Below are 25934 nucleotides of genomic sequence, written 5' to 3' on the forward strand. Positions count from 1 at the left end.
ATGAACACTAATCCTGGTTTTAGTAAAATCATTTTGTATTGTTCACACTGCACAGTTAAAGGTAGGGTAGGAGATCTTGGAAAAACGTTTTGAGCAAGCTACATTTTGAAAATACACAATTCAAAAGTCCAAACCCCTTTCTTCAGACATCCCCCCCACCATGCCACGCCTCCAGAATACTGGCACGTGCAGTGCTTGTTCCTGAGGGTTTACAAGCGCTGCACAGCAACAATTCGCCCATCTCTGACCCCGGCTCAGGTTCCAACCCCAGCTCCGGCTCGCGGATCCATGTGTACCTCATTCCATCTCCTCCAACACCTCCGCTCTTACAGAACAGCCCCAGTTCATACCTATCTGACTAACGTTACATTCTCTAGTGATTTATGTTAGTGACAAAACAGTTTGCCGGTGAACTTTACATCCTGATATAGCTAATACAACTAGCCAAGCTCTGGCTCTGGCTTCTTTTCCTGTACAAGTGCTCCAAGCCTCTGAGAATGCACGATTCATACACAACGAGGGGTACGCGTGGGGGGGGGGGGACAAATGGCATTTGAGTTTGATAGACATATCACCATTCAATCATTTCGATTGGCCGGTTAAATGATGGTGATAGTGTTTTGTTTTTTTTTCAGTCCTGTCCGTTCCACAGGTGACTAAATGTTTTTTTTTTTTAATTTTTGTGTTAGAACATCAGTAAGCTAGCCTTTAGCATTAGGTGACCCATGACCTCTTGAGCTCTCATAGTTCTGCTCCTTTCATCCATATATGGTCACATCTGGCTCCAAAACTGCAACATGGCAACATCCAAATGGCAAATTAATTACTTCAAACCAATGTGTGGCATCATGTTTCCTCTGTTGACTAATTTGTATACAGCATATGACCAAAAGCTAATGGAGGAGGGAGTTTCTGAATGTGAATGGGTTGTATTTAAGTCTGATATGGTTTTTTTCAAAGCTTTCAAACTATATATGGTTACTGTGGGGTAAAATTGCATCATGATTACATGGAGGTTTTCATTATATCACCAACCCTTGCAGCATCACTGTGTTTTCTACAGGATAACAAACTGTAATCAAGCAGTTACTTCCGTGCTATTTTAAGATATTTGCAGGTGATGTACTTCACTTACAGAAACGCTGGCTAACGTTCTGAGCCGGTTGTTGTAACCTGAACAATTATTTCAGGAAAATGAATGGAGGGAGAGTGAGTCCAATGTGATCAATGGGCTCATGAATAATTGAGTGCAGCTATGTTTTTGCAGAGAGAGAGAGGGAGAGTGGATGTGCCATTGCTCCTCTTTGGGCTTCCCGCCGGTGTCGGGTGTTCCGCTAACAGCAGCACTTTCCTGCAGGGGCGTAGTAAATGTGATGCACACAGGATGGAGTAAACATCAGAGGGATCTGAGGCATTCAGAGAGGAGTAGATTATATAACGCCTCTCCTTTGCTTTGCTCTTTCATCGGATTCTGCTTTAAATAATTCCCCCTCTGTGTTTCCTCTCCGGCTCTGAATCGGACGACCCCCTCCTCCTCCTCCTCAGCCTCTCTTCCTGCTCGCTCCTCCCCTCGTTCCTCCCTCCTCCCTCCTCTTTTCCATCACTTTGCCCCGTCTTTTCCTCCTCTCTCCTCTCAGCTGTGGATGTCCTCCTCACTTACAGTATGGACTCGGGAGGGGAAGGAGGAGAGGGCTGGATGGAGGATCAGTGGGAGAAATGGTAGGACATGTCTTTTGATGTTTCTTTTTTTTTGCTTTACATCTTGTGTGTATGCTATTGACTTGCAGCAACATGGCTGTGTGTGACCTTGCATGAGCGGCTGCTAACGTCTCTCCGCTATATGTTACTTCTCTGCATCTTAAAGCTCAGGAGAGGCATGCCCTTGAAGGAGAGCTAATGTTTACTGTGTGCTTTACAACATGATGCATCAGAGGTTTGATTGAAAACAGGTGATGCAGGAGGAGACACTTTATGTCGGTGCAGGAGAGTTTGTTTGTTTTCTTGGTCCGGTTATGGTCCTGGTCCTGGTCCTGTCCTTGCAGCAGGAGGGCACAGCTGATCACTGACGGACAGCGTGTAGCCTCGTAATCTCCCAGCAGGAGGATAAATGTGTGAATTAGTGACGAGGGAAAGAAAAGCGACAGGCGTTCTGCTGTGAGGACTAAATGACTGAGGGTAACTGAATCCCACCAGCTCACCACACAGATCCTGGTCCTTGGGGACTCATTGCACTCCCCATGTCACATGGCCGAGAGATGTGCTGCCTGGAAATGATCCACAGTTGTGCATGGAACATGTCTGTTCTGTTTCCATTCAGCCATTCGGTGGATTTCACAGCATTTAAGAAGCAATAACGCAGCAATACGGATGGAAATTAACCAAACTTTCATCAGATTGTTCAGTTTTCAATGAATCCTGCCTTGTTGTTTACGCTTTTTCTTGCTACCTTAAAGGGATTTTAGTGCATCACCAGCTACTAATTTGCATGTTTCCAGTTTTTCTACTACTAGGGGCATTGTTTTTTTTCTGATTTTGTCCTAATTATAAGTTGACCTTCTTCTCTTTCAACTGCAGTAATAAGTGTGTTTTTGCTGCAGATGCCAACGTTGTCATTTCAGACTTTAAATGGCAGATTATGTCTTTGCTCCTTTGGCTCCTTTTTTACTATAAATGACCAAAGAAATTACCCTTTCTGCTGCGTTTACCTGCTGTTTACACACATACAGATGTTAACACAGGGTTGTTTGTGTCAGGGTCATAGCAGGATCCAGTAAAGACTAATGAGCCAGGCGGGCCGTGAGGTCACGCTGTCCTTCATTAAGCTATGAAATTGTCCTATCAACCCGCCCTGCACACAGTCAGTCAGAATAACGCATCCTAAACAGCAACAAACATCCTGCAGAGCTGCTGTCACTTTACAAGAGGTCACATCTCTGAAGGAGGCTTTTGAAACCTCTGGGTAAAATAAAGCATCCTTATATTATTATCAGATGTAATCATACAATGATGGAGGTCACAGAGGCTTTAATGAATACTGGAGTGTGATCTATGACTCGTGCTCAGCGTGGATTAAAATAAGTAGAGAGGCCATAAAATATTAAAGTCAGTCCTGTAGAGAGGAATCAGGTCTGGATGAGGCTTCAGGCACACATGAGGACTGGAGGGAGTCTTTGTTTTGATATTATTAATATTACTCTATGATGCATGTTTCATCTTTGGTACATTTTCATGCTTTTATTTGACAGATGAGCCTGTAGCCAGAAGGTTTTTTTGCTGTCTGGGTTACAGTATGTTGTGGAGGAGTTACATATGGGAGGTGGGGGATCCTCCACCCAGGGGCAGATCTACATGGGGCAAAGGGGGGAAACTGCCACCCCACTGTAGAAGAGACTTAACCCCTCCCAGCTGCCATCCTAATTAGGGATGGGTACCAAAACTCAGTACTAAATGGGCCCTGGGGCTAAATAATCAAAGGCTGCAGTACTGACAGTCTCTAACATTATCGGTTTTCCTGACAGTACTGGAGAAAGAAAAGGAGAAGACAGATGTTCTCTGTGTTACAGCTAGTGTTGTAGTACTCGAGTCCGGTCTCTGACTCATTTTCTGCTTTCTCAGTCTCGTCTTGGACTTGACCCTTCAAGGACTCGGTCTTGACTCGGTCTTGGACCAGAGTGGGATGAGAAGAACTCGTAATTTCACAGCGAGTCCTCGAGACCAACAGATTTTTTTTTTTATGTTCATGCTAACAAAAAATCCATTCAGTAATATCTGCAAGCCAAATTGCCCCCTAGGATGGTCAAGCCATGTCCCGCCCTACTCTTTCTCTAATTGGCTAGTACTCGCTGCCTTCACTGATTAGATTGGTTAACTTTAGGCATGAGGACTGATGAGTCAATCAGAGGAAGAGTAGGGCGGGTCATGCCGAGGAAAATATTGCTAACTAGTGCTGGCCACCTCTGGAATCTGATTGGACACCTTAGGTGCCAGTGCCACCCCAGTTGATTGACAGGTCACTGCACATGTCATTGAAAAATGCACGATTATTAGAAATGCGAACAAGAAAGGCAGAATAAACATCTTTCAACTTGATGATGATTAATATCAATGGTCCGCCTACTTCCAAGTTTAATCCTAGAAAGTCTATCAGGACCTGGTTGCAGAGCCATGGTGCTGCCTCTTCTGTGTGTTCTAGACAGTGCAGTGTGAAATCTCCTGCAGAAAGCAAATCTATTTGGAAATCAGGGCTTAACATGTTGATGATAGAGCTGCGCTGTTGAAGCAGTTTGAAAAACTGGCAGAAGATGATGCATGTAGTAGGGATTTTTTTTAATGATTGTAAAAAGTCCATATGAAGAGGTTAAGTAGACAAGAGTGTTCCAGACTGCTCCTATAAACAATTCCCAGTCTAGCTTAGTCTGTAGGCCTAACTGTTGATTATTAACTGGGGTGATATTAAATCATGGTTATGAAAAGTGACTTGTTTTTATGGTCTTGGTCTCGACTCCTGAAAGACTCGGTCTCAACTCGGTCTTGCTTCCTCGAAGACTCGGTCTTGACTGCATTTGAAAACCAACAGCTTCGGTCTCAACCCTTCAAACCTAGACGGTCTCGTCCCCATCACTACTTACAGCAGCAGAAATGTTGTCTTGCAAACTTTTCTCACCAACTCCATTTCTCAATGGGTATTCGTATGTGATGCATTTTTGTAATTTTCAATCCAGATGAGAGATCTAGGATCAGGTCAGTCATCCTAGTGACAGTGTCCAGCATTCAGCAAGACTGAAAAGTGGGCACTTCAGATGCGTCTGTTGCCTATTCAGGCAAAAAGACCAGCGTTACAAAACCTTGTGAGAACTCATCTAGTACAGGTACAGAAACGACTGTTAAGCACATCGTTAATCTGTTATCCTGTGTACATTATAAGATGCTAGCATATGTTTACCATACTAAGTATATGATTGCAGCTTGGAGGCCAAATATGAACATGAGTTAATGATTAATAACTAAGCGATGGCACACAGCTGATTGTTTTACTATGGATCCATCCATGTGTTTAATCTAAAATGATCAGAGCATCATCTGATCTGTTCATACATTCAGAGGAGGTGGATTTAAAGATCTTGAGGCTGTGGGTAAAGTCAATAATTACTTGAGATGTGTTTCACACTTTTTAAGAGCTGCACAGTTTTATTTGTTGTTCATTAAGAACACACATGTACTGTATTGATGAAGGACATGATATGACTGTAGATAGTTTATTGTTAATGGTATTATATTCCGTAGTATTTTTGTGGGCCTTCCGTTGAATTCATTAAATATACATGGAAACCCCTCATATGGAGGCTTGTTAACATTTTTCTTATCAGACAGAACTTTCCACTTGTAAGGATACTGATGATAAGAGATCTATTTATGCCTATTTTTTTTTGCAATTAAATTACAATTTGTCAATAATATGTTTTTGGGTTTTTTTATGTCATGACTGGTGTTTTAGAGCCATTTAGTTTCTCTCTGACTAATGACTTGTGGATGATGATGATGTAGTGGTCACTTGTGTTTTTTATGTTTTTCAGAAGTGGGTGAGAGAAGTGTAGAGAAGGAGTATGAAGTATGTTATTTTTATCTCAGAGGAAAATAAATCAGAGAGGTAGAACAACGGTGACCGTAGAGTTCAGGTTGTCAGAGTTTTTAATAATGAGTGTGAGGATGAATGTCAGCGATGCCCCATGAGGACAGCGAAGTTAAAAGACCTAAAAGAGAAGGTTAAAGAGCAGCCAAAACACCGTCTGCATCTGTTGGACTGATGATGACACAGTAAAGACGTCAGGCCGATTTCTGTCTGCTGATTCAGCCTCCATCCATCACTCACTCGGTTCAGGGCGGTCTGAGTCACTGTAATCACTACATCTCTGCTGGATGGGTTCATTAATGGCTGCATGGTTAAGAACTGTGGAGGCTATGGTTTTACCTGGCCATGATTGTTCTTCTGTTAGTGATTATGTTGTGATTTTCAGGAGGGTAAAGAATGAGCTCCTCATACTTCAGACCAAATGCATGAAAAGAAGTAGAATTAGTTTAGTTCATATTGTGGAATATTCCCATGGGCATCAAAAACCTGCATGGAAAAGTCATATTATAAGTTTAATTTACTTTTGGGTGAAATCTGCCATTTTGAGGTCAAATATGTTGTATTGTTTGTTCACTTCATACAAAAATCAACCATAAATCCACTTTTTTGACCTTTTTCACCTCTGATGAGCTTCTGCCCTTGTATTTAGTTTGTAGTGAAACTCAGTAAAGAGAAATATTTTTGCAGGTTAGTGAAAGATTCCAGATCTATCTGGTTGCAATCCATAATGAATAGCCTTTTCTGAGTATTTGGAGTCTAGCATTGTTTCTTTTTCTTCTTTTATCTGTTTAATAGCAAGTACATTAATGTGTCTACTATGTCTGATTATGCTCAATAGTTAATATCGTCTAATTGAAAAAGAGCCAAACTAAACAACCACTGGTACAAATGAGGGAAGTTCCACATTTAGTCGACATTCCACAGTTATTTTGGATTTAATTACAGTGATGCGAATCGCTATACTGCACCATGTGTGTGTTTCTCCCTGATAACCAAGAAGCAGATTCTTTTTATTTATTTAATATTTTTACTTGCATTCAGTCCCAGGGGTGCAGCCCCAGGTCAGTTTAGCGTGGCCGAGCTTTATATCTGTGACGTCTTTTGACCGGATGTTAATTCACTGTAAGTGAGGATTCGAAGGATGAAGACTGAACGGTGGTGACACACTGTGCACTGTTTGTCGTGTTGCACCGAGCTGTGAAGTGTGACAGTGTAATTTCCTCGGCTTTCTCCACTCCGTTGGTTTCCTCCCTCTATACCCACAATGCAGTGCCGCCGAGGGGTCACCCTGTCCTGTCCCTGTCCAGGTGGTTTATCTCCCAGCCCGATGCATAAATTCCTCCTCATTTTTTTATGTCTCAGTGTGATTCTGCTCACAGACTCGCTCTCATTCTGCCTCTTTTTCATTCCCTGGGTCATCTGTTGTGTCGACATCACTTCCTGTCAGCCTCTTCATCCTTTCTTTGTCCACTCTCCCCTTTTTGTCCTTTTACCAAAAAACAATCTTACATTCAGGGTCGAAAACAGATGAGAATGTTCACTTGGATTCAGGTCTGACAGATTATGTTTGTTTTCTCTCTCCTCCTTGTTTCCTCTCCTCTTGTTTCCTTCCTGTGTGTCCATTTATCTCCTTATGTGCTCTCCTCTTCTCCTTTCTTTGATTCTCTTATTAATATATACTCTTCTCTCATATCCTTGCTTCCTTTCCTCCTCCCTCATTTCCTCTGCTGACCTCTGCTTGTTCCCTTCCTTTGCATCCACTAATCTCTTTGACTTCTTCTCCTTTCCTCAGTTCCTCTCCTTGTCTCCACTCAACTTTTCTCCCCAATCTTTCCTCTTTCCTTGTTCCCTCTCCTTTTATCTCCCCTATCCTTGTTTCCTCTCCTTCCTTCTTCTGTCCATGTTTTCTCTTCTCTCCTTGTCACCTATCCCCTCTATTTCTCTCCTTGTTTCTTTGCCTCTCCTCTTCTTGTATCCCATCCTTGTCTTCTTTCCTTTCTCCTGTCCTCTACTCTCCTCTCCTTGTCTCCTCTTCTCTTATGAGGTTACAGTCTACTCTGCATTTGGACTCTGACATCAGTCCAAACCATGTCCTTCTAAACCAGCACCGTCTGCAGATGACAGTGATAAGATTTTATTGATCAGTACCATTTATTATTCTGCTTACTGTTCTGATTCTTATCAATTACCTCATTGATTCCCCCTAAGCCTTTCTGTGTGGGTCTGTTAACATGAATATTACATCAGAGTTTTAGCTGTGGCTCATGTCGGAACATATTCACAGTTAACAACAGTGCCAAACACAGAGCAAATTAAACCCATGTTTTACACTAAGATGTCTTACTCACTTGAAATGATCATTTTACAGACATTACAACTAGTGCTGATATCATATTTCTTTAAGTTTGGACCAGTGACTCCTTCTTGTTAGCAGTTTGAAGCCACATACTTTGAGTAGAGTTTGACGTCATTGTTTTGCACAACAGCTCATACAGGTCTGATAATATGGAGAAAAAATATGGAAGGATTTCGGTCATGTTTAGGCTCAAAATTCAGATTTCAAAGGGCCCCTCGTTTGCCTTTTGCAGCAAAAGTAATCTGATACAACTGCACCGATACCACTTACGGTGGTGTGACATTGACAGCTCAGTGCAGCAGGTATGTGGTGGTGGAATGTGTGGGGAGTGTGAAGAGTGTGGAGATTTTTCAAAATAAATGACAGTGATAAAAGTAACGCTGACTGCAAGTAACGTTAAAGACACAGACAGATATGGACGCAGCATTCTGTCCGTCCTCTGCATACATTCCATCCATTTTCCAGGTGCTCGCGAATGCGTACCCAGATGGAGAATACCACCATGTAGAGGTAGAGGATCTGTTCAAAGAGCCACTGTGTGAGTTAGAGAAAAACTACTGACAGATTTATGACAACTACCCAGGGCTGGGCCGGTTTCCATCCTACTTATAATACTATGGAGGTACGGAGCGGTGCAGATCAAGCCGCCGGCGGAAGTGAAAACAAAACTTATCACTCATTTATCTTTTCTCTACCTGCTGAAGCTAAGCTTTTAAACCTTACAAGCAAAAACACAGCAATATTAGTATCACATTAGTGTTACCTCTGTCGTCTCCATGTTTGTTATTACTGACTTTCTTCTTCTCAAAAAGCTTTACTCTTCTTCGTGGTATTTGTCCAGTATGGTTAATTCAGAGCAGCGCCCCCTGGTGGATTAATTGAGAAAATCTCATTCCAGCACATTAAATGTCAGTAGCAGCACCTTGTTCCAGTCAGACTAATGACAACGACAATAAAGCACATTTACAAAAGGAACTAATAACTGGAATGGGATTATTAAGTACTCGTCAGCAAGTACTCAAATGTAAGTACTTGTACTTGTACTCGGTCTGGAAAAAAGTAGTATCGGTGCATCCCTACTGAAAACTGATGAGGAATCAATAAAAAAATCAACAAAGAACTGACTGGACTGATAGCAAAATCAATAATGTCAACTAGAAGCACTTGGAGAGCGCAGACCTCCGCCATGGCTGATCAGTGGCCCCCCCCCCGTGGGCCCCCCCACCTCCGATCACCACCAAAATTTAATCATTTCTTCCTTATCCCACTTCCAACAAACCCTGAAAATTTCATCCAAATCTGTCCATAACTTTTTGAGTTATGTTGCACACTAACGATCAGTGCCCCCCCACCCCACCCCCCCCACCCCCATGGGCCCCCCCACCCCCGATCACCACCAAAATTTAATGATTTCTTCCTTATCCCATTTCCAACAAACCCTGAAAATTGCATCCAAATCTGTCCATAACTTTTTGAGTTATGTTGCACACTAACGATCAGTGCCCCCCCCCCCCCATGGGCCCCCCCCCACCCCTGATCACCACCAAAATTTAACGATTTCTTCCTTATCCCATTTCCAACAAACCCTGAAAATTGCATCCAAATCTGTCCATAACTTTTTGAGTTATGTTGCACACTAACAGACAGACAAACAAACAAACAGACAGACAAACAAACAAACCCTGGCAAAAACATAACCTCCTTGGCGGAGGTAAAAATGTCAATAATGAAATGTTAGAACTTCCCATCCGGCAGAGATACTGATCCATGTACAGTGCATTCTGGGTTATGTATGTAAAAATGACCAGCCATTTTGAAACATTTAATAACTCAAAGATAAAAACTTAACCTGTTCTAAAACACTAAAACTTGTAGAAAAAAATAATATCATACTACCTAAAAATGTAGTGACTTTCATTTTGCATTTTTAACACAGTAACATAAGTGCAGGAGCTAAAATCAGCCTGACTTATCCAAACACTTTTTAATTTTGTGTCCAATTAAAAAGTGTCCTACATCAGCTACCTGTACTGACAGCGTCACAGCATGAAGACAAATCCAGGTTGCTGAAAATGATTTATAAACAGCATGACACCATGAAGAACACAATATTATGTTGTTTGCTGTTTATTGTAAACAGACTAACGGAGCCACTGGAGTCTGATGAACGGTGAGAAGCTGAAACATGAAGATCAAAGTGTAGTCGAGGGAGGTGGTGCAGCCACATAGCTCATGTTGCATCTGTTTATTCAAATGTTCATATGTTTTTGGTGACTTTGAGAAAAGACTACTTGACAAACTTAGTCTAGAAAACTAAAGTTGCACCAAAATGGGAACATGCTGGATTAGAAACTGACAAAAGAGGTGAAAGTGAAAAACATGGACAAAACAACATGTAAGAAGAAAAAAAGAGTCATGCTAAACTGATTGAGGTGCTGGTTTAGTCCACAGACAAACCAGATTCTGTCATTATTCAGTTTTTATTTTTCAGGTGGACTGGAGTCACTACATGCTCACTCAGTCAGTTTGGTACCGGTTTGTTCTGTTGTTTGAAATAATATCAAACACCCATTAAACTCATCTATTTACTATTACTATTTACAAATTAATATAGATAGAAGACAGATGTATAAATAAATAGATGGGTAGGTAGGATTACAGTTGCAACTTTGATTAATTGTGCAGCTCTAGTTTCATTTCTTGATCGATTCTTGATTCTAGTATTTTGAACCATCATGCCACTTTTCAACTTGTCTCTCAGAACTTCCTTTTCCTTATATGACTGTTTAATTATTTGTATTTCCTGGCATATTATACGGATTAGCGATAGTGATAAGAATGTCTATTCATTTGTAAATCATCATTTTGTTTCTGGAGGTTGACTGGAAAACCAATCTATATTTTTTAACCAAACTTGCTGCAGTTTTTAGCTTACCGGCCGACAGGCTGTAAGCTATTGTCATCATGCGGCATCCGTTGGTGTTGGCATCGTCTGTTGTCGTTGTCTGTCATCCGTTACAAAAATTTCAATTGTCTTCTCCAAAATTACAGGGTGTCCCATAAGTCTCCATACATAGGAAAAATAAACGTTTCTTGACATAAACCATTTTTATTTATATAATATGCTCTATATGACTGCCATTTTGTCGGGAACACATTTCAATGCGTGTCCTCCACTGCTGAAGAACTATAAAGAAGAAATATAAAGAAATACATGTTAGAACCATATGTATTATGTCTCCTATGTATGGAGACTTATGGGACACCCTGTACAATTCCGATTGACTTCAAACTTGGTATACAGCTTCTTTATGCAGATGTCAACAAATGTTAGTGAAATTATTTGGATCCGGATCTGATTCTGGATTTGGTGCCACTTTGAAAAATGTCCCCATTATAAGAGATAGGAAGTGGATCGATGCAATAACTCAGTAAATATAAATGATATCCAGTGTAAATTTCTACAGTCCAGCCCTGATGGGGAGATGACCAAAACATAATGTCCACATGCTGATCAGGATCTTCTTCTGGATCCGGGAACTTATGGAAAATTTAACATGGGCTCTTATGGGGAAAAAATTTCAATCGTCTTCTTCTCCCAAACTCCAGTTCTGATTGACTTCAAACTTGGTATACAGCTTCTGTATGATGATGTCAACACAAGGTATTGAAATTATTTGCATCCGGATCTGATTCTGGATTTGGTACGACTTTGAAAAATTTTCCCATTATAACAGATAGGAAGTGGATTGATACAATAAATCAGTAAACATAAATGATATAAAGTTGGAATTTGAATTTTTTACAGATCTGATTGGAATATGACCAAAACATGAGCTATTTCTGTAATATAATAAATACACATAAGTGGGTGATAATAAATGGCATCTGGATACATTTCCCAAAGCTTTTCACTTGGCCGGTAAGCTACAGGGCCATTGCTCTTATTTTTTTTATCTTCAGTTATTGGTATCTTTGCTGAAGAAGTTACTTTTTTCTTCAGTTTTTCTGTTTCTGAGTTAATAACCTTCAACTTTACTCTGAGCTGTAATGAACATCTGCATGATTAGAAAATTAAATATAGGAAAACACCTGATTTTCACTGAAAAAAACACTAAATACAGAGGATGATATTATAATAAATGGTGATAAATCACTTAAGAAAGGTTAAATATAGAGGAAAATTAATTTGGGAACAGACACAAAAGTAGCACTGGGTCTTTATGGGTTAAAGGAGAAAAACAATTACAAATGTACGCGTATGTAAAGTTTCACGGTGAAAAGATACAACAGCTCTGTCATTGTAAACTCATCCTTGTCCTTCCGCCTCCATCAGGGTGTCATTATGGAAACAAACAGATGCTTTAATATGGGTTACTTCACTCATACCCGTCCCGTGTCGCAGCTGGAGGAGACAGCTGCAGCCTCCTCATATCTAGAAATGACATCCCACACAGATGGATTGGAGCTCTTCAGGTTCACCAGGTCTCCGGCATCTCACTGGGATCGCTGTCGTCTTCTCTTTCCTCCCTGTAATGACATTTTCCTGCTCTTCATCTCTGCCGAGCCCGGGAGGCTGCCGGGTAAAGAGATAACAGGCGGACATAATTACAGATGAGGAAAACTGAGGCATTGTTTACTGGAGGCTAATTGAATCCTGTAAGAGACAGAAGAGGACACAAGATTTCCCAGGAATCACTGCTGTAAATGGGCTTCAGCTTCTTTACTCTGAAACCTTTTTTTCTCTCCTTTGATCATCTAGATTTTCATGGTAATAAATATCAGTGTAGAGGAGGCAAGTCACAATAACTATGAACCGTTGATTTTTGATTTGATTTTTTTTTTATTTAGCGATTTATATGAAATGAAATGATGAAATGAAATTTAACATATACGCAAACAAGCAAAACATGGATAATAATACTAATATCAACAATCATAAAAGTCTTAGTCCACACAATAGTTCCATTTACATGCCCAAAAAGGGGTGGGAAGAAGTGCAGTTTATTTAATCCCACCCCCACCCAGCATTACTAGATTTATTTTTTGACTGCGATAAATGCAAAAGGTTAACTTTAAGGATGTATCTGTACCTATTCTATATTGCTTCCCTGGGCTGTATATCTTATTGTTCTGTATTTAACTTCTTTAAAGTGGCTAGACACCGTATTTCTACTTACAAATATTAAGAAATAATCTCAAAATTTTTGTTTAGAATAAAGAGCTGTGAAGTTTTGCCTAAAATGCCAATTTATTTCCAGTGACAGGCCGGAGGATTTATGTGACCACTAGAGGGTGTAGTGAGTCACTCTGCTGGTCTCTTGTGGTGAGGAAAACTAACACCATGGGGCCTTTGAGCAAAGCATCAAAAAGTGACCAGATGGGATGAGAACCATTAAGAAACAACTTTTAGAGTCAAAGAAAAGAATTGACGAATAATTCAAGCATTGTTGCTGTTTCCACTGGAACCAGCAATTAAGTTAAAAAAAAAACAACTGGTGTTTGAAGCTGAAATGTCAGTGTTTCTTCTACACAAGTGAGTTTCATTCTGAGGTTTATGAAGATATAAATTATTATGGGATGCTATTATCTTTGCCAAGTTGCCGTTTGTTGATCCACGGTTCAGACTAAACTATAACAGTTCTGACTTGTTGGATTCCAACAAATCTTTAGTTCACCTTCTGACAACACAAACTGAACAGAAAACAGAGGTGGTTAGTGGTTTTACTGTGGCTGTTTTCAGTCTAAAAACAGAGCTGTAATGTAAACTATCAGCTGATGGCACCGTTAAGATTATAAGACACGTTGTTATTTTGAGTGACTGTCAAAATAAGTGTCTTTGAGTTTTAGTTTGAGGAAGAAAGTTTGATGATACTGTAAAGCAGATGTGTGGAAACAATGAGCTTTATACTTTATTCAGTGACTGATACAGTCTTGGGATACATAGCACTGATTTGTTGGTGGTTTTGGTCCGAAGTGTGTTCTGGTACCAGACTAACCCCTGCTGGTGAGAGTTTGGAACATCAGTACTACATTGAACGACTTTAATTCTTGTACTTACTCTAGTTTCTTATTTCTGAATGTAGTACTTGTTTTCTTTGTCTTATTCACCTACAAACCAGGACAACCTCCTCATATTAATGATTCTGATTTCTGATTGTACATCTGAGAATCATAACAGAAATAGTTTGGCAAAGAAAATACTTTTGATGCAGATGTCTCCAAAATCTGAAAATATCACTGATATGTAGGTCAAACTGAGGTGTTGCCTTCATGTGCTGGATGTGTGTTCGGTTTTGTTTTTGTCATGTGGAGGTTTGGATGTGAGTCGCAGCAGATGAGTGCAGAGGGATTAACTTTTGGGTTTTTTTTCTTCGTCTCTCCCCTACTTTCCCTCTAATCCCCCTCTTCTAACTAGGTTGACCCATGACATAAGCCTGGATGAGTTTGAAGATGACGACCTGTCGGAGATTACAGAGATCACAGACGAGCGAGGGCTGAGCCTCAACTGTAACGGGCCGGATATAAAGGTAAGACGTCCGCATTCACGGGGATGCCGCCGCTGGCTTTGGAACTGCTGTTTGAAGTCTGTAGATTGAGTTTTTGGCCAGGGTTTGGTCGTGATTTTTTGGGTTTTTTGGAGTCAGAATTGACTGTATTTAGACAAAGAGGAAGAGTAACAGGACTTCAACAAGTGATGGGTGAGCTGATGGTGAACTTCATCAAACATTTATGCACCAAAGTCATTTGATGCTTTTATTTGACCAAGATTTTACACAAGAACTAAGTAGCTTTGTGTCAAGAAAAAATATGTGTAATCTAATAAACAATGATCAATCAAAGCCTGATTAAGTGGGTATAAAAGCCTTTAATTCACCTGAAAATCTCACTAATGGAGCCATAATTTAAAGATTGGTCTCAAGGATCCAAATAAAACAAATGAGACCAGAGGGACTAAGGATTTTTATAGAGAAATTCAGAGTAAATCTATGTGATCCAGGGTTTTTTGGTTTCATCATTTAGTGGCTGTACATAACCTCACAACGTGCCTCTCTCCTTTGTTAAAATGAAAATCACAGTCGTTTTGTAATAAGATCATGCAAGGTAGCAGGACTTTTGGATTGTGGCTCATGTGGACTGATTAGTCTGTGCTGTCTGAATCAAAAGTGGTGTTTTGTTTTATAGTCAGGTCGAAAAGGATGTAAGGGATGTACTCTTTTAGAATTATCCTCATTTTATGTCGATTTCTTTTGGTTTGGTGTTAAAAGATCTCAAAGTGTTGCAGTAAAGGAAGCTTTTTGTAAGTTGAAGTACATCCACAAATTTGTGTAAGAGAGTTTGTCCTTTGGTTCGTCAGTCAGTCTAATGACAGAACATTTTGTTTGATGGTTTTGAGCTGTAGAGGAAACAGTAATTTTTAATCAAATGTGTCATTTTTGGGTCATGGGAGATGTTTACCCTCAGAACTTCTTAGCAGATAGACTTTGTTGCAGACAGACTTTGATTGTGCTGGTACAAAACGGTCTGTATTATGTGGTGACCCAGAGGTCCAACAGCCCAAACAATGATCCAATATAAGAAAAAAAAGAGAGTGTGATTTGTTGTAAAAATAAGTATCTGAAAAAATAAGGGGGGGGGGCCTTAATGTGGTGGCTTTAATTTTAAAGTAAGAGACCTTTCGGGTAAACAGCACCCCCCTTATTTGAAGAGATAGATGATGGGTTTTTTTTAATTTATTTTCTTTTGGTTTTTTTTGTTTTTTTTTGATGAACGCTATTTAAAAAGTGAAGGGGTTTTCTTTTTTAAATAAATCACAATCTCCTGTTCTTTCATATAGTGGATAATTTTTTGGGCTGTTGCCCCTCTGGGCCACCGTAGTATCAACCCAAACCCTGATCTTTACTAAAACTCAACCAGCTACATCTGACCAAACTGTGAATGAAAACAGAAAATAATTTTTGATTACAGTCTTTATCTACTGGTTTTATTCACCTCACCAGTGTCATAGCCATAAGTACAATCCATTCACCTTCAAAGAGCTCCTGCACATGTAGATTTTCCATTTCTTATAGCTTTCTCCCTCACTTTGCTGCTGGAAAAACCTTATATCTGTTCTCTTCTGTTTACTATTGGGTCATTCCATCCCGAATCAACCAGATTTCAGAAAGTGCCCCGCATGACCCCCTCAGAAAATTCTGAAAAATTCACACTTGTTCACCTACCAGATAAACGAACACATCCAAAATGTTAATGTCACATCTGTAATAGTTTAGGAGATACAGCCCTTTGAAAATTATTTATTTATTTATTTTTTTAATTTTGCAAATTTGCTTTTCGGCCAACTTTGAGGAGCTATATCTCTTTAGGCATTCAAGCCACACTGCTGAAACTTACTGTCTGGGGTGAAATCCCCCTGAAAAGACCATATCTTGCATCAAAATAATTGTGGGTGCCTTCATGTTTGGTCCATGAGGCCTTGAAATCAGGCGAAAAGGCTAATTCTTTAAAATGTCCTCTGTCTTCAGACTTGCACTGTGCCATAATGGATGAATGTAGAGACCTCATTTTTTTTGCATGGATTCTTATAGTCAAGGTGCAACAATATGCTGCAAAAAGACTACATTTCAATGAAAAGTGTTTCTGTGAGGCAATGAATAAAATGGGTCGATTTCAATTTTTCACAAAAATACTCTTTTCTTTTTTGAGCTCCCAAATTACCATGTGGCCAGTTAATGAAAATTTTGAAATTTTTACCATGTCTTCATATATCTTTCAAGATGTTGTGCACAAAATTTTAGCTTTAGGATAGAACTGGTTCTATTTTAATTGTTTTGGTTTTTTTTTACTGCATGACTATATTTTCTTCCAATTGTATACAAACGTAGGTGTAAATGGCATTTTTAACAGTATAATGGCATTGATTATTGCACAAGTTATGATAATACTTGAGATATTTGAACTAGGGTGTGGAACTGCATGATGGTTCAGACAGAATAATTATAGATTTCCCAGAACTGGCTCAGGTTGATGCCTGTAGTAGAGACTTCTCAGAAATTGGATGGAGCTGGTCAGTTGACCCAATTTCACCAGGGTCAATGACATAAATGTAGCTAAGATTTCCCAGAATCAACAATTTTCAGAAAGCCTGTTTGTCTTGATATTGTCTTTCTGTAACATTCATCCTTTAAGATCAATCCAAAAACACATTTTTCCTTCCACGATGAACAAGTGTGTTCAGGATTATGAATAGAAGTCCCAAAATTAGGCTGGCCAGCATCATAAAAATTCTGGGAAATCTTAGCTACATTTATGTCATTGACCCTGGTGAAATTTGGTCAACTGACCAACTCCATCCAATTTCTGAGAAGTCTCTACTACAGGCATCAACCTGAGCCAGTTCTGGGAAATCTATAATTATTCTATCTGAACCATCATGTAGTTCCACACCCTAGTTCACATATCTCAAGTATTATCATAACTTGTGCAATAATCAATGCCATTATACTGTTAAAAATGCCATTTTCACCTTTGTTTGTATACAACTGGAGGAAAATATAGTCATGCAGTAAAAAAAAAAAAATTAAAAATAGAACCAGTTCTATCCCAAAGGTAAAATTTTGTCCACAACATCTTTGAAACATATATGAAGACATGGTAAAAATTTCAAAATTTTCATTAACTGGCCACATGGTAATTTGGGAGCTCAAATAAAGAGTATTTTTGTGAAAAATTGAAATCGACCCATTTTATTCATTGCCTCACAGAAACACTTTTCATTGAAATGTAGTCTTTTTGCAGCATATTGTTGCATCTTGACCATAAGAATCCATGCAAAAAAATGAGGTCTCTACATTCATCCATTATGGCACAGTGCAAGTCTGAAGAGAGAGGACATTTTGAAGAATTAGCCTTTTCGCCTGATTTCAATACCTCATGGACCAAACATGAAGGCACCCACAATTATTTTGATGCAAAATATGGTCTTTTCAGGGGGATTTCACCCCAGACAGTAAGTTTCAGCAGTGTGGCTTGAATACCTAAGGAGATATAGCTCCTCAAAGTTGGCCGAAAAGCAAATTTGCAAAATTTAAGAAAAAACATTAATTTCTAAAGGGCTGTATCTCCTAAACTATTACAGATATGACATTAAAATTTTGGATGTGTTCGTTTATCTGGTAGGTGAACAAGTGTGAATTTTTCAGAATTTTCTGAGGGGGTCATGTGGGGACCATTGACTGAATTGCCATGGAATTACCCTATTTTGCTCTATGCCAAGTATTGATGGCTGTGTTCACATCACCAACACCAGGAAGGAAAAAGAACTACAGTGGTGTCCAAAGTTTTGGCAGTGACACAAACAGACTCTTTGCATAAATGAACTTTATTTGCCAATAGAACCCTTTAGAATTTATAAAATGCTTACAGTTGTTCTTACTAAAGCAGCAAAGCTTGCAAAAACTTCCAAAACCTTTAGCCTCAGCTGTAGAGTGTGAACGTGCTTAAAATACTGCATCATTTTTGTCATTAAAGTATAAGAGTTTGTTAAATAAAAAGAGTATAGAGATCCAATGTAAAGCTATACTCCTCTTCTTTCTGCTCCATAACATTCACATAATCACATTCACTCAGAGCAAGATATTTTTATAACATTAATAACAACTGAGTTGAACGAAAATAGTATTTTCTTTGGTCTTGTTTATATGACTAAAAAAAAATCACATCAAGCCCAATATTCTGTTTGTTGATTTAGTGAAGTTCTAATGACCACAGATATGTATTTGTCTGCCTCTGTATTTGGATCCAATCTGATATATGTGAAGTATGTACAGCAGGAAAAACAAAAGATTCACTTAACATGTCTTTAACCCTTTTGTTCAGACAATATGAGATTTATTGCATTACATTTCTGATGTTTTATACCAGGTTTTATTCATCACATGTCAGATGTTTGTTTGTGCTGCTTCTTGTCATGGGGTCAGAGGTCACACTAAATAGTAAATTTAACCATTACAATGCATTTAGTCCAGTTTTTTGTGTGTGTTTTAAGGCTGTGCACGTATTTCCTGTCCTTTCTTGTTGTGTTAGAAGAAAATAGAATGAAAAATAAATATGTAAGATCATTTCAACCCCACAAAACCAGCAAAGCTAAAGGTGGAATAACACTTACACAGTACTGTATATTTAGTCAAATCAGTTAACACTAGCTACAGTATATTTAATGAAATGTAGCTAATTTTGTATTTGCACCATTTATTAGTCATATTTTTTATTAAACATTGAATTATTTGACTTTTCTCTTGTAGAACTTGACTAAAGATAATATTTTCTTTAAGTCTACTTCAGAAACACTAGTAGTCATATTTTTACTCACATTTCCAGTCTGGGATTGGTGACAGTGCTACCAAAGATCGATACTATTGACCACCACTGAAAGTTAATACAAGGTTCCACTGCAGCAGAATCACACAGTAATAAAAAGCTATATTGAGCTGAAAATGGTTGTCAAAAAGCATGGGTGTCTTTGCTTCCATATAATGAAAATCCTGATAAATGGCATCTTAAAGGTGGGGTAGGAGATCCTGGAAAAATGGTTTGAGCAAGCTACATTTGATAAATACACAGTTCAAAAGTCCAAACCCCTTTTTTCAGACTTCCCCCAAACGCAGAACGCACAATGCTCCCCCCCCCCCCCCCCCCCCCATCCACGGATGCATACTTTATTCATTCTTCCACTCCACCACCACCCCTTCTCCTTTACAGTTAATCCCCCCCCTCCCAGTCCGCGGATCCAAGTGCAGCTCTGAATTCAGGTCTGCAGGTGCGCCTGTTCATCAGTATATTAGATTAGAAGTTGGACTTTCCACTTGTTGTTTTGAAACGTTGATCGCAGTTAGACTGATATCAGGCCAGCACCCCACTAAAGTTTGCTTTGAATGCTGTAATCTGTGCCTTTCACTATTATGTTTGCCGACAGAACAACCCCAATTCATTCCTAGCTGTGTAATGTTATGTTCCCTTGTGGTTTATGTTAGTGACAACACAGTTTGGTAGTGAACTTTACATCCTAATATAGCTAATATAGCCAAGCTGTTGCTCTGGCTTCGTTTCCTGTAGAAGTGCTCCTAGCCTCTGAGAATGTGTGATTCGTACACAAAGAGAGTTACGTGTGGAGGGGGGAGGGACAATTGGCAGTTGAGTTTGATAGACATATCATTCAGTCATTTCGATTGGGCCGGTTTAAATGATTGGATGGCGTTTTTTCAGTCCTGCCCGTTCCACAGGTGACTAAAGTTTTCTATTTTTGTGTTAGAGCACAGGTGTCAAACATGCGGCCCGGGGGCCAAATCCGGCCCGCCAAAGGGTCAGATCTGGCCCTTGGGATGAATATGTGAAATGCAAAAATTCCACTGAAGATATTAACAATCAATGGTCTCAAAATCATTTTAATTCAGGTTTCACTGACAGACAAATATAATCTCAAGTGGGTCAGTCCAGTAAAATACTATCGTAGTAACCTATAAATAATGACAACCGCAAATTTCTCATTGTTTTAGCGTAAAAAAAGTAAAATTACATGAAAATGTTTACATCAACAAACTTTCCTTTTTCAAAAAATATGAATTACCTGAACAAATATGAACAATCTGAAATGTCTTAAGAGAGGTAAGAGCAATTTTAAGAATATTCTGCCTGTTAGTAAATGTTTTGTGTTTTTGTAATTGTAAAGTAAGTTGTTATGCACATGTGTAAATGAAAAACTGAGGCAGAATAATGTTAAAATTGCACCTGTTTTTCTTAAGACATTTAAAGTTGTCCATGTTATTCAGATTTTTAAGGAAATTTTATAGATGTAAACACTGACATAATTTAATTTTACTTTTATCACTTATTATTTTAGTGATCCGGCCCACTTGAGATCTTATTGGGGTGAATGTGGCCCCTGAACTAAAATGAGTTTGACATCCCTGTGTTAGAGTATTTAATTAATTGGTTGCAATCGGGATGTGAAGGGAATTTTAAGCAATACAGTAAAAAATGCTCTAGGAAAACATCTCCTACCCCACCTTTAATTAAAGTCTACTGTGATATAAATGTCCACTAGGGGCGCTAAGCTGCTGCTTCATCACCAATGTGAGAATAACTTAATTTTTTAACATAAAGTCTTGCTCATTACACAAATAGTTGAGGTCTAAACTTTGTAAAGAGTCCATTCTACTCTCATTGGTGACTTTCCTGAACATCTGCCGTGTTCGTCTTCCTTCTTGACTGAGTCTAAACCTCAGTTCTGATGGTGTATGACTACCCCCTGGCAGGCTGGGTTTCTAAATAATTCACTCTGAGGCGTTTTCTGTTTGTTCAAGTGCTGTGAAACGTCCCTAAATTGGAGGTCTGTTTTTATTTTGGGTATGTTTTTTGGTGAAGGCTCAGCAGGGCCACTGGCACACTGACATCTCTGGTTTTACTGGTGCAGAAACGAGCGGGTCATTAATGAAACTGGAGCAGAGGAGAGGGGCGTTGGATTTATTATTCTGTCAGATCTCGGAGGCTCCACTCCCAGTGAAACCATCATCACCACCTCCTCCACCATTCAGCTCTGCTCCCGTAACCAAGGCAACAGGAGGGTCGAGGGTTCTCATTCATTTTAGTACATACCGGTTCTTTTTCTTTTCCATCCACACGTGGAATTGGCCTGATCTGGAAAGGCTCAGATGTGAGGACGTTCTGGGGATAGTTAGAGGTTGTGAGCTCAGTTCGGTCTTTTTCTATCCTTCGTATCCAGGGAGCTAATTATAGAGCAAATTATCGAACGCAGCAGCTCTCTACAGGAGGTGTGTTTATGTGTGTGATGACTCATCTTATTGCAGAGGCCTCGTGGAGATCACATTGCAACTGTTTGACTCGCAGATGTGTTCAGGAGACAGCTATGACAGCAGCGACGACAACAGAAACATGTGTCACAGGGTTTCATCACCGCCGGTGCTGACGGTGCAGGAATGAGGAAGATGAGGATTAGGTTTTGCAGTGAAAGAGCAGACTCTGCTGGTGGAGCTCTGTTTTGGTTGTGGATGGTGTCAGTTTGTATGTTTGTTTGTTGTAAAAGATGATACCAACCAGAGAATAATGCTACTAACCACATTGTCAAAACACTCATAACAGAAGCATAAACCACTTACTCTGGATGTTTTGTGGAATAGAATAGAATAGAATAGAATAGAATAGAATAGAATAGAATAGAATAGAATAGAATAGAATAGAATAGCCTTTGTGTTCAATGAAATTAGGAGTGCTATCCCAGGCAGTGTTAGAATATTAATTTAAAAAAAAAACAGAAAAAACAATGCATCAGAAAATAAGAATAGAGTGAATATAAAATTACAAAAACTAAAAAGTAAGATAAGAGAATACAATATGAAATTTTACGAAAAATAAAATAAGAATAGAACTAAAAGTAGAATAAAAATAGACATAAAATATGAATAGACACAATATTACAGGGTTTCTGCAGGTCATTAAAAAACATTAAAGTCATCAAATAGAATTTGTGAAATTTTAGGCCTTAAATGCCATTATAAAGCATTATATTTGATGTCCAGAAGCATTAAAAAATGAAATACACTTAATTGAAAAAAAAAAAAAAAAAAACATTTTTATTCGCAATTTATTTTGATTATATCAACATTTAATAATTTTGATTGGAAGTATAGTGTGATGATTGACAGGCAGAACCCTTTAATTGGCTATTGTTTATGGCCAGTACACAAAGTCACAGCACCGGATGCTTTGAATGCAGCGTGCTGTGATTGTGCTCATGCTGTGGCGAAAGAGCGGAGGGAATATTAGGAAATGTCGGAAAAATGGGAAAATGCAAGTTTCAACAGAAGTGATTGAAGGAGGAACTATTCAGAACCTGGTCAAAGTCTGTCGATAGTAAACCAACATGAAACTATATATAAAACTGTGTCTGCAGTTGGACATGGGCATTACATTTGTTTAATGTGTCATTAAAAAGGGCATTAAAAAGCATTAAATTAGATTTGCTGATACCTGCAGAAACCCTGTATTAACAGTATTAACAGTATGTGTATCTATGAAAACAGTATATATATCTATTAAATCAAGTTTATGTAAAAATAGTGTATTCATGTTTGGATAAATATTGCACTGGTAGTGCAAGTAAAATGGTGAGGATATTGTAAATTCAGTGTACGTTCAGGGCTTTTGTACAACCAGACAACAGCATCACTCCACTCTGATGCTCTTTGTATTCAATGACTTATGTTCTGCAAAAACAGAGGAACTAGGCTGAACTTTGGCCCGTGCATGTTGTGACAAATGCCCACATGGCCAAGAAGGTCTAGTCAGGCAAGGAATATAAAATGGAGCAAAAGCCAGAAAAGGGCAGACATTGGAAGTGTCTGAAATAACTCATTGCTCATGATACAGTTAATAAATTTATTAGACCACCAGCTATTGCAAGGTTAATGCCACAACTGTAAATGGCAAAATATTGTTTTATGTTACTGTAAAGGTTAATACACCAGTATGCAGAAGCTCTTTCACCAAAATTATATTTTTAATGCTTTTAATTATTGTTTTCTATGGATTTGGCTGTTTTCCAAAAAACTGGAAAAAATAGTAAAGCACATTATTATTTCCCGATTAACATGTCAAATTGTAGTTATTTACTTGTATTCCTGAATATAAAAGTTAGTTTTAGGTAGTTTGATAAATTTGTTAAGCACTGTGTATTCCCACTCTGTATTCCCAGACACTGCACAACACAACTGCATTTTTATTGAGACATCAGAAGAAATGTGTGTTTTGACATGTAGAGAGCTTGATGTATCGCCATTTGTTATGTTCTTCCCCAGAGCATCTCTACACACCAATTATAGTTTATCAGTTAAAGTAAAGAGGTATTATTATTATTATTATTATTATTATTATTATTATTATTATTATTATTATTATTTTTACTATTATTATTATTATTACTATTATTATGTCTTCTTCAATTTTTGCATTTAAAAGGATGTCTAAATCCAGTATAATAACAAAATATAGAACATTATCCGAATAAGTGAAAGTCTAGTTATAGAAGAATGCATAAAATAAGGTATTATACTGTATTGCCTATTTGTAATTAATTAATACAGATTATCATGTTTAGGAGATATTATCATATTTATTAATGACTGTATTTGTAGTAAATAATGAAAGTGCATATAAATATTATAGTTTATGTTAAAAAAAGGTTGATTATGCAAAACTGATTGTGTGTGAGGTGACTAAAAAATGTATGTGGATGCTTTGTGTTATTCTAAAAATATATAGAAAAAAGTTTGTAATATATGGTTATTTATTAGCTGATGATTCTATGAGCTTGAAATTAAACTACACTAAATCATTATTATTATTATTATTATTATTGTTGTTGTTATTATTATTATTATTATTATTATTATTAATATTAATAATAATAATAATAATAATAATAATAATAATAATAATATTATGAGGTCTGACATACCCTCTGAAAATGCTGCCTATTTTACTCAGTATGTCCCACTGTATACAGACGTGTTGTATGTGGAGTTCTTTGTTTTGAGATTCAGAAATCTGTAGGGGGCAGCAATGAACTAGAAAGATTCCCCAGAGTGTCAATGGATGTGATGAATGTGTGAAGCTTATTGTTTAAAGGCATCCCATAGTGGAGGTTTCAGTAGAAGGTTTATTTTTTATGATTTTGACATCTTATCATCTGACAGTAATAGAGTGAAAAACCCCTGTCATGTGGTTGTAGAGTGAGTCATAGATAAGGAGAGGAAAGGTGATTTAGTTGATTTTCGATATAAAAGTGCCAAGATCTGCCAAAATATACATATATGCCATATATACATAGGTTCATTTTCCAACCTTTTACCATGACCACAGTGTTGATGAAGATCTACAGTTGGTTCCAGAGCCTTTCGATGGCAGGTCACTGCCACTAATGTGCAAAGTTTTAATGTTAATGCCAATGCTAGGTGCAATGTGTGTTATGGGTAAAATGCAGAGATTGAATTTTCCTACAGGGATGATAAAATGAGTTAACCTTGACCTTTAACCTGCAGTTCCTCAAATGTCCGTCTAAGGTCAGTTCCTTTAGAATCCCAACTTTACAGCAGAATATACTGTTCATGTTTACAGCCTGGTGCAAAAAAATTGTAGTGGTCTGTATAGCTAATTATCCCATTAATTTATTGTATTAACCTTTATTTAACCAGGAAAAAAAGACTCATTTAGTTTAAAATCTCTTTTTGCAAGAGTGTCGTGACCGAGACAGCAGCAGAAATTTCAGACAGTAGCGATTTCATCCATACATCCAGGCTAAAAACATACATAAAACACATAGTAAAACTTAGTTCTAAAACCATACATAAAGCACTAAACTAAAAACACACATGCAAAACACCTTCAATAAATTAAAAGGTACTAAAACCATCCAACAGTGTTCCTTAAAAGCATCTCAGAACGTTTTTCAGTCAATTAGAAAAACATCTGCATCCAAATTTATCCTTTTCCCATTCATTTTAAATGGCCTTGAATCTATTTAAAGAGACCAGTTCCTTCAAATCTGGAATTACTTCTATTAAAAGGTGCTGCTTGTTTTTAGATTTATTTAGGAGCTGGTATTACGTGCTGATGTTCACCATGACATTATTAGTCAGAGCAGTTAGTATTTTCAGTATGTTGGCATTAGCCTGGTGAGTTTTATTCCTCACTTTTCTCCAGCTACATCCTCTTATCCACAAACCAATGGATGATGTGTCATAAACTATTATTATACAGTCACTGTAACTAGTTTAATGTTAAACCAATTTCTTCCCAATGTTGGCCAAACGTTTATGACCTGACACCACCATATCCTGCACAGAAATTGGATTTTAAGAAAGGATTTTTGGCGCA

General features: G+C 38.2%; 1 protein-coding gene across 2 annotated transcripts in view; it reads left to right on the forward strand.

The window, feature by feature from the left end:
* Positions 1-25934, forward strand: part of mapk8ip1b (mitogen-activated protein kinase 8 interacting protein 1b) — a 120311-nt gene that overhangs the window by 32105 nt on the left and 62272 nt on the right. The window contains exons 1-2 of one of the 2 annotated variants that reach the window (XM_030124148.1): positions 1571-1719; positions 14404-14515. In XM_030124148.1, the coding sequence (XP_029980008.1) occupies positions 1664-1719; positions 14404-14515 (168 nt within the window). In that variant the 5' untranslated portion in view covers positions 1571-1663. Of the gene's footprint in view, positions 1-1570; positions 1720-14403; positions 14516-25934 lie in introns of those variants that run through there. The other variant, XM_030124141.1, reaches the window with a different exon arrangement.

The sequence above is a fragment of the Sphaeramia orbicularis genome, chromosome 3 (assembly GCF_902148855.1).
Source record: "Sphaeramia orbicularis chromosome 3, fSphaOr1.1, whole genome shotgun sequence".
NCBI lineage: Eukaryota > Metazoa > Chordata > Actinopteri > Kurtiformes > Apogonidae > Sphaeramia > Sphaeramia orbicularis.